The 9,822-nt window shown below is 45.3% G+C and overlaps 1 protein-coding gene across 6 annotated transcripts in view; it reads left to right on the plus strand.

Moving 5' to 3' along the window:
- Positions 1 to 3,461, plus strand: part of NSMCE2 (NSE2 (MMS21) homolog, SMC5-SMC6 complex SUMO ligase) — a 274,220-nt gene extending 270,759 nt beyond the window's left edge. For all 6 annotated transcript variants that reach the window (XM_034966578.3, XM_014345998.3, XM_008973918.5 and 3 more), the window contains one exon: positions 3,109 to 3,461. In XM_034966578.3, the coding sequence (XP_034822469.1) occupies positions 3,109 to 3,226 (118 nt within the window). In that variant the 3' untranslated portion in view covers positions 3,227 to 3,461. The remainder of the gene's footprint in view (positions 1 to 3,108) is intronic.
- The last annotated feature ends 6,361 nt before the right edge of the window (positions 3,462 to 9,822 follow it).

A 9,822-nucleotide genomic window follows, 5' to 3' on the forward strand; every position in this document is an offset into this window, starting at 1 on the left:
GGAGAAGAGAGGAGGGTGGGGAGGGAGGGAAGGAAGGAAGGCAGGAAGGAAGGAAGAAAGGAAGGAGAATTCGCTTTGAGACTTCACAGCGTAGGGGGACAGGCTGGGAAAAAAATACAGATTTTTAAAGTAGTGTAAAACATTTCTCCAGCCTTGCCCTAATGCAAAGCCAAATCATCAAAATGATGCATACCTGGGCCAAATCACCCTGATCCTCTTTCATATAATTGCCTTTCTGTAATTATGATTTCACACATCATGTACCTGAGTATGTAGGGCACTTTTTTTTGTTTGTTTTGTTTTGAGACAGAGTCTTGCTCTGTTGCCCAGGCTGGAGTGCAATGGTGCAATCTCGGCTCACTGCAACCCTCACCTCCTGGGTTCAAGCGATTCTCCTGCCTCAGCCTCACGAGTAGCTGGGATTACAGGCATGCGCCACCACGCCTGGCTAATTTTTGTATTTTTAGTAAAGATGAGGTTTCGCCATGTTGGCCAGGCTGGTCTCAAACTCCTGACCTCATGTGATCCACCCGCCTTGGCCTCCCAAAGTGCTGAAATTACAGGTGTGAGCCACCACGCCTGGCCATATTTTAATATTTTAAAAATAAATACTGTATTAAGCATATTATATTTCATTGATTAATACCCCTCTAATGTAAAAACTCCTTGATCCACAGATCAGGGCCAAGAAATACTTTCGTTCATGTTGGACTGTTGGGCTTCCTACCACTAGACAAATTGTAGCTCCCATGACCAACTTTCTTTCCTTCTGGTTTGCATCTTTACTGTGGTTTGCACATTTGTTGTTTTTGGTCTTAATATCCTGTGCTTTATGGAGAGCTGTCTCAGATCACTGGGCCAGAGCTCTGTGTGGGCAGGAACCATGTATTTGTATTTCACAGTTGCATGCTTAGAACCTAGCATAGGGCTGATCCCTAGAAGTCAATTAATGCATGAATGGGTGCATGCCTGTGTGGGATATATGCAAGATAGAAATAGATCCAGAACTTTAAAACTTCTTGGAAGAATGATGATGAGGGAACACATGATAGTCACAGGGGATCTGGAAGGGAGTTAACATTATTGAGCACAGGGGATCTGGGAGGGAATTAACAGTATTGACTGTCACCTTGGGAAATAAGGGTTCTCTCCCCATTTTAACTCAGAGGCAAGGGAGGCTCAAGAAGGTTATTGTGAATTGCCTGTGGTCTCATAACTAGCAAGTAGGTGGTAGAGAGAAAATTCAGACCTAGGTTAGCTTGACTCCAAACATTGGGCCTCTAATCTACCAAAATTTGGTTCACTTTGAGAACCAGATTCTTTGAGAAGAAATAGGTGATTTCATCCAGCCCACTGCCCTCAGAGAAGACCACATCGAAGCAGAGCCGTGGCTTGTTTCCACCCCTTTCTGGGTGACTCACACTGATGTCTTTAGCTGCAGCCTTTCCACTGAGTCCCAGTGGCCCACTCAGTCTCTCTTCTGGGAGGGCTACTGGGCGTCCATTCCAGAGGAAACAGATACCAACCAGGACTGTGGTTCTGTGCTGCAGCCTGTTTTGCCCCATCATTTCCCACTGTGATGAAGGTGACTACCAGTCACTGATCTACCCAGATGAAGCTCGCTTCTTCCCTTTCGCTTATGCTCCACAGCCGCTCCATCGGCAAGTCCTATAGGTTCTATGGTCAAGCATGTCCTGAAGCTGATCGCCATACCACCCTCAGCCGAGCTGCCCTCACCTCTCTCCTGCACCCTGCAGGATCCCCTATGCTATTTTCCCTGCCCTTCTCTTACCTCCCTGCTTTGTGTTCTCCATAAGCAGCCACAGTAACATTTTCCAGATGTAAACCAAACACACTCCTCACCCATCTCAAAACCTTCCAGTGTTTTGTCTTCATATTTAAAATAAAATCCAAGTCCAGGCACGGTGGCTCATGCCTGTAATCCCAGCACTTTGGGAGGCCGAGGCAGGTGGATCACTTGAGGTCAGGAGTTCGAGACCAGCCTGGCCAACATGGTGAAACCCCATCTCTACTAAAAATACACAAAATTAGCCAGGCATGGTGGCAGGCGCCTGTAATCCCAGCTACTCAGGAGGCTGATGCAGGAGAATTGCTTGAACCCAGGAGGCGGAAGTTGCAGTGAGCTGAGATCACTCCACTGCACCCCAGCCTGGGTGAAAGAGTGAGACTCCATCTCAAAATAAATTAATTAATTAAATTAAATAAACTCCAAAGCCCCATTGGCGCACTGACCTCACTTCCAACTGCTCTCCCTCTTGCCTGGGTCGCTGCAGCCACATAGAGCTTGCTGTCACTCCAGGGCACCAAGCTGGAACGTCCTCAGCACTGTACTTGCTACTGCCTCAGCCCAGACCACATGCAGACTTGTTCCCACGCTTCATTCTGGGTCCTGCCCAAGATAAGATGTGTTCGGTGAGGCATGCCCTGAGTCCAGCCAGTGAAGCCGTGGCCCCAGCACTCTCTCTCCCTGACCCTGCTTTGTTGCCCTCATAGCCCATAAGGTGACCTGAACTTGCAGCAAGCATTTATTTGGTTCCCTAGTGGTTGCCTGTCTTCCTCATTAGAAAGATAGCTCATAGGCTGGGCGCGGTGGTTCACTCCTGTAATCCCAGCACTTTGGGAGGCCGAGGCGGGTGGATCACGAGGTCAGGAGATCGAGACCATCCTGGCTAACACAGTGAAACCCTGACTCTATTAAAAATACCAAACATTAGCCAGGCGTGGTGGCGGGTGCCTGTAGTCCCAGCTACTCGGGAGGCTGAGGCAGGAGAATGGTGTGAACCCAGGAGGCGGAGGTTGCAGTGAGCCAAGATCGTGCCACTGCACTCCAGACTCCGTCTCAGAAGAAAAAAAGAAAGTTAGCTCATGATAAGGCAGGCACTACTCACGTATCGCTTGTGTTCCCAGCACCCAGACAGGGCCTGGCTCAGGTAGGGACTCAGTGAATAAATGAATGAGCACAGCTTGGTCCTGATTTTGACACTTTTCCTTTTTCAGTAAAATGCCTTACTTAAACACTTGAGTATAAAAGAAGTTTCTGCTTAAGGCAGTAAAGGGGACTGACTTGATGTTCTTTCTTTCTCACAGTTGCCCTCAAATTGGCTGTAGCCACACGGATATAAGAAAGTCAGATCTTATCCAGGATGAAGCACTTAGAAGGGCAATTGAGAACCATAACAAGAAAAGACATCGTCATTCTGAGTAGGAAAAGCCACCTGCCTGCAGGGACACCAGCAGCCTACCTCCTACCCCAGCCGTCTGTTGAGAGCAGTGCTGACCCCAGCAGTTAGGGACTGGCTGCATAGCATACTTGTTGGGGGTAAAACTTGTTGCTTTTATGTGTGCTTGAAAACATTTTTCAAAGTTACACAACAGAAATGCAATCATATTGTTTATTTTTAAGTGTTCTATAATGTTAAATAAAACTTTGATCATCTGCAGTGTCCTCCCTGCATGCCTCCTGATGTATGGATTGATCCAGAGGTGCAGGCTTTTCCATTTCAAGGACATCAGACTGATTTTTATAATAGTTTTGACTAAAGAATGTCTTTCAGCCAGGTGCAGTGGCTCATGCCTGTAATCCCAGCACTTTGGGAAGCCGACGTGGGCAGATCACTTGAGGTCAGGAGTTCAAGACCAGCCGGGGCAACATGGTGAAACTCCGTCTCTACCAAAAATCCAAAAATTAGCCAGGTGTGGTGGTGCGCACCTGTAATCCTAGCTACTCAGGAGGCTGAGGCAGGAGAATCACTTGAACCCAGGAGGCGGAGGTTGCAGTGAGCCGAGATCGCACCACTGCACTCCAGCCTGGGCGACAGAGCAAGACTCTATCTCAAAAAAAAAAAAAAAAAGAATGTCTTTCAAGTGATATTTGAAATTGAAACATATAAAAACACCCCTATTGCGAGGCATTTTCTATGAGTATAGTAAATAATAGCATTCGGTTATAAAGCAAAGTCAGTTTACTTTCTTGTATTTACATTGTATATTGACAGTTCCAAACATATAAATGCTTTTATTGTCATTCTGAATGGAATAGAATGCTCCAGTGACTGGCTAATCAGTGCATTGCAGTGATGATTGATGCCTATAATGAATACTTTGCTGCAGCCCTCCAAGAGCCTAAAGTACCATCAACAGTAACCACATTCCAGCTGCTCTCTGTTTTTCTAGATGGCTCACTGCAAGTGACTTCATCCCTCTGGATGTTGGTGTCTTCAGCCATAAAGTGAAGGTGTTCAACAAGATGCTCTCTAATGTCTCTAATCAACAAGATGCTCCCTAATGTCCTGTGACCCCTGAGAGTCTATGGACTGACACCAGCAGGGTCTTTAAATTGAATGTCTTCAATTATATTCTAATTGTGTGATGAGCACCAATCTATTGTCTCCATTAGCAACCTTTTATCAACCTTACTATTTAATTAAACCAAATTTGAAGCATCCCCTGATGGCACTGGAAAACCAAGAATAGCTAATAATAGCTAACATTTATTGAGTACTTACTTACTGTATACCAGGTGCTATTCTAAGTGCTTTACATTATATTAACTCCATAATCTTCATAGCCCAGTGAGAGAAGGACAGTTCTTACAGATAAGGAAAAGTAGGCACAGAGAAGCGAAGTCACCCATGGAAAGTCAGAGATGGAACTAGGAAATGGCTGAGCTGGGACCAGAATCTGGAGAGCCCAGTCCTAAAATCTCGATTCTTAACTCCATACTCTCCTCCTCCCTATTGACATAATTTAGAAAATGAAAATATATTCGAAGCCCACATTTAGAACCAAAGCTTTTGTAAATAAGTGTGTGTGTGTGTGTGTGTGTGTGTGTGTGTGTGTGTGTGTGTGTGTGTGTACAAAAAGTCTAATTAAAATGGAGGCCTATGCAGGAGGATCACTCGAGCCCAGGAGTTTGAGACCAGCCTGGGCAAGATGGCAAGACCTCATCTCTATTAAAAAAGAAATAAGGCCGGGCACAGTGGCTCACACCTGTAATTTCAGCACTTTGGGAGGCCAAGGTGGGTGGATCATCTGAGGTCAGGAGTTCAAGACCAATTTGGCCAACATGGCAAAACCTCATCTCTACTAAAAATACAAAATTGGCTGGGCACAGTGGCTCAAGCCTGTAATCTCAGCACTTTGGGAGGCCGAGGTGGGCAGATCACGAGGTCAGGAGTTCAAGACCAGCCTTGCCAACATGGTGAAACCCTGTCTCTACTAAAAATGCAAAAATTAGCCTTGGTGTGAGCCTGTAATCCCAGCTACTCAGGAGGCTGACATATGAAAATTGCTTGAACCTGGGAGGCACAGGTTGCAGTGAGCCAAGATCATGCCACTGCACTCCAGCCTGGGCAATAGAGCTCTGTCTCAAAAAAAAAAAGACCCACCCCCATAATTCAGTCACCTCCCACTGGGTTCCCCCAATGACGTCTGAGAATTTTAGGAGTTACAATTCATGATAAGATTTGGGTGGGGACACAGCCAAACCATATCATTCCACCTGGCCCCTCCCAAATTTCATGTCCTCACATTTCAAAACCAATTATGCCTTCTCAACAGTCCCCCAAAGTCTTAACTGATTTCAGCATTAACTCAAAAGTCCACAGTCCAAAGTCTCATCTGATACAAGGGAAGTCCCTTCTGCTTATGAGTCTGTGAAATAAAAAGTAAGCTAGTTACTTCCTAGATACAATGAGGGTACGGGTATTGGATAAATACAGCCATTCCAAATGGGAGAAATTGCCTAAAACAAAGGGGCTACAGGGCCTATGCAAGTCTGAAATCCAGTGGGGCAGTCAAATCTTAAAGGTCCAAAATGACCTTTGACTCCAGGTCAAACAGGTGCAAGTAGTCTCCCATGGCCTTGGGCAGCTCCACCCCTGTGGGCTTGCAGGGTGTAGCCCCCCTTCTGGCTGCTTTCATGGGCTGGCGTTGAGTGTCTGCAGCTTTTCCAGGCACATGGTGCCACCATTCTGGGGGTTGAAGGATGGTGGCCCTCTTCTCACAGCTCCACTAGGCAGTGCCCCAGTAGGGACTGTGTGGGGGCTCTGACCCCACATTTTCCTTCCATACTGTCCTAGCAGAGGTTCTCCATGAGGGCCCCACCCCTGCAGCAAACTTCTGCCTGGGCATCCAGGCATTTCCGTACATCCTCTGAAATCTAGGCGGAGGTTCCCAAGCCGCAATTCTTGACTTCCGTGCACATGCAGGCTCAACATCATGTGGAAGCTGCCGAGGCTCGGGGCTTCCACCCTCTGAAGTAGCAGCCCAGCTGGGACATGGCATCTAGTCCCTAGACTGCACACAGCAGAGGGACCCTGGACCCAGCCCATGAAACCATTTTTTTCCTTCAAAACCTCTGGGCCTGTGATGGGAGGGGCTGCCCCAAAGGTCTCTGACATGCCCTGGAGACATTTTCCCCATTGTCTTGGTGATTAACATTTGGCTCCTTGTTACTTATGCAAATTTCTGCAGCTGGCTTGAATTTGTCCTCAGAAAACAGGATTCTCTTTTCTATTCCATTGTCAGGCTGCAAATTTTCCAAACTTTTATGCTCTGTTTCCCTTTTAAAACTGAATTCCTTTAACAGCACCCAAGTCACCTTTGCTTTGCTGCTTAGAAATTTCTTCTGCCAGATACCCTAAGTCATCTGTCTTGTTCAAAGTTCCACAAATCTCTAGGGCAGGGGCAAAATGCCGCCAGTCTCTTTGCTAAAACATAACAAGAGTCACCTTTGCTCCAGTCCCAAAAAGTTCCTAATCTCCATCTGAGACCACCTCAGCCTGGATTTCATTGTCCATATCATTATCAGCATTTTGGTCAAAGCCATTCAACAAGTCTCTAGGGAGTTCCAAAATTTCCTACATTTTCCTGTCTTCTGAGCCCTTCAAACTGTTCCAACCTCTGCCTGTTACCCAGTGCCAAAGTCACTTCCACATTTTCAGGTATCCTTTCAGCAGTGCCCCATTCTACTGGTACCAATTTACTGTATTAGTTCATTTTCATGCTGCTGATAAAGACATACCCAAGACTGGGCAATTTACAAAGGAAAGAGGTTTTATGGACTTAACAGTTCCAGATGGCTGGAGAGGCCTCACAATCACAGCAGAAGGCAAGGAGGGACAAGTCACGTCTTACATGGATGGTGGCAGGCAAAAAGAGAGCTTGTGCAGGGAAAATCGCGTTTTTAAAACCATCAGATCTCATGAGATTCATTCATTATCATGAGAACAGTGCAAGAAAGACCTGCCCCCATAATTCAATCACCTCCGACCTGGTTCCTCCCACAACACGTGGGAATTGTGACAGTTACGATTAAAGATGAGATCTGGGTGAGGACAAAGCCAAACCATATCACTAGCCAACATGGTGAAACCCTGTCTCTACCAAAAATACAAAAAATTAGCTGGGTGTTGTGGCGTACACCTGTAATCCCAGCTACTCATGAAGCTGAGAGACAAAATTTGCTTAAACCCAGGAGGCAGAGGTTGCAGTGAGCCAAGATCGTGCTACTGCTGCACTCCAGCCTGGGTAACCCAGGAGGCAGAGGTTGCAGTGAGCCAAGATCGCACTACTGCTGCACTCCAGCCTGGGCAACAGAGTGAGACTGTCTCAAAATAAAGAAAAGAAAGATAAATAAATTTTTTTAAATGCAGGAAATAACTGAATTTGACATCTACTGGGCAGTAAAATCCACTAAATAATAACATATTTGAGTTTAAAAGCATAGTCTAACATGGTTGAATTAATTTTGAAAGCACTTTTATGGAATTCAGAAAGTAGTATGAAATTCAGTTGTCTACAAACTAAATGCTTTTGAATTTCCTAAGATGCTTTATCTGAATCAGACTTTACGGAGGAAATGATTGTATTTAAGCCAGAACAAACATACTTTTCATGGAATGTGGTTCTTTTGTGAAATACTTTGCTTACTAAACAGATAGGAGTAAGCATAAAATGCATCCCAAGATTGGATTTGCATTTTTCCCAACTATAAAGAGAATTCTGGAATATTTGTATAGGTACCAATACCAGTTAGAAAAATGCAAAATAACAGTATTTCCCTTTTGAAAAGGTATGGTATTTATATCTTCTGAAATCTTCCCCTTCTTTAGCCTTCAGAAACTGTTTCATAAATTTGTCTAGCCATTCAAAGAGTTTGATGTTTTACACAAAACTGATTTTCATCTTTTGAAGGTCTGTCATTTGATTGTTAGTATCAATCTGGCATATTATTAGCTTGTTTTTTCTTTTTCTTTTTTCTTTTTTTTTTTTTTTTTTTTTTTTTGTGAGACGGTGTCTTGCTCTGTCACCCAGGTTGGAATGCAGTGGCGCAATCTCAGCTCACTGCAACCTCCGCCTCCCAGGTTCAAGCAATTCTCCTGCCTCAGCCTCCTGAGTAGCTGGGATTACGGTGTAAATCACCACATCTGGCCCAATCTGGCATATTTATTAAGTTTCTGTTATAGGAGTTTTTTTTTTAATGGAAGCTTTTCTTCCATTAAAATTATATTCATCTTCTTTAGTAACCCAATATAAAAGACAGTTTAAAGGGGAGCAGTTCTAGTCAAAGAGGAGGTGGGAGTTGCAGCTCTCCTTTTCCCAGGACAATCCCAGAGTCCTATCTGAGATTACCCCAAGGCCACATGAGTGGCACTCGAAAACTGCACTAGACATTGTAGCAAAATAGTTTTTCAGATATGACTGATTTAAGATTAGGACAATTGTGTGGACATGGCATTGTTTTAAAATGCTAATTATTTTAAGAAACTCAACTAGCACATTTAAAACATTACCACACGGCCGTGCACGGTGGCTCACACCTGTAAACCCAGCACTTTGGGAGGCCGAGTCAGGCAGATCATCTGAGGTCAGGAGTTCGAGACCAGCCTGGCCAACATGGTGAAACCCTGTTTCTACTAAAAATACAAAAAAATTAGCCAGGCATGGTGATATGTGCCTGTAATTCCAGCTACTTGGGAGGCTGAGGCAGGAGAATTGCTTGAACCCGGGAGACGGAGGTTGCAGTAAGCTGAGATCACGCCACTGCACTCCAGCCTGGGCGACAGAGCGGGACTCTGCCTTAAAATAAATAAATTAATTAATTAATTTTTAAAAAGTTACCACGAACTCCAAAAGATAATTTCTGTCTCACCTTATATAAAACTTCAAACATGGAGTGTCCAGCTTGAAGCAGTGTCTGAGGGGAGTGCTGCTTTTAGCTGGACACACCCCGACGGAGGTTTTATGCAAGGACAGAGATAAATTACAGGACTGAGAGGAACCAAGGCTGGTGTGAACTGACTGCTTGCCATGTACCAGGCTCAGGTCTAAGTCCCTTAAAAGTATCCCCTAAGCTAAGTCTCCTGAACCCTCGTTATTACCCCCATTTTACAGATGAGGAAACTGTGGTTCAGAGTCAAGTCATTTGCCCAGGGTCACACACTCGTGCGCAGTCAGTCCTGTCTTGGAATGGAACAGTGAGTGAGCAGAAGCACTCTGCCCTGCTGGTGGGCTCTTTGCCCCAGGGCCATGGAGGGCACATACAGGGTCAGCAGACCTGCACTTCTATCCCAACCTCCTTATTGCTGTTACTGAGACCATTTCCCAGGTTCGCAGACTCCAGTTATCCACGAATTTAGCATAGCTGGGTGATCCTCCCCTCCCTTGTTCTCTCTGCCAACACCACCAAATCCAGGGCCTCCCTCCTTACTTCACACCAAGACTATTCACCGGCCTCCCAGCTGGCCTCCTGACTCAAATCTTGCCCCTCTCATATTAACCTACTAGAATACTGATTGG

Source organism: Pan paniscus, chromosome 7, assembly GCF_029289425.2.
Source record: "Pan paniscus chromosome 7, NHGRI_mPanPan1-v2.0_pri, whole genome shotgun sequence".
NCBI classification, from domain to species: Eukaryota; Metazoa; Chordata; class Mammalia; order Primates; family Hominidae; genus Pan; species Pan paniscus.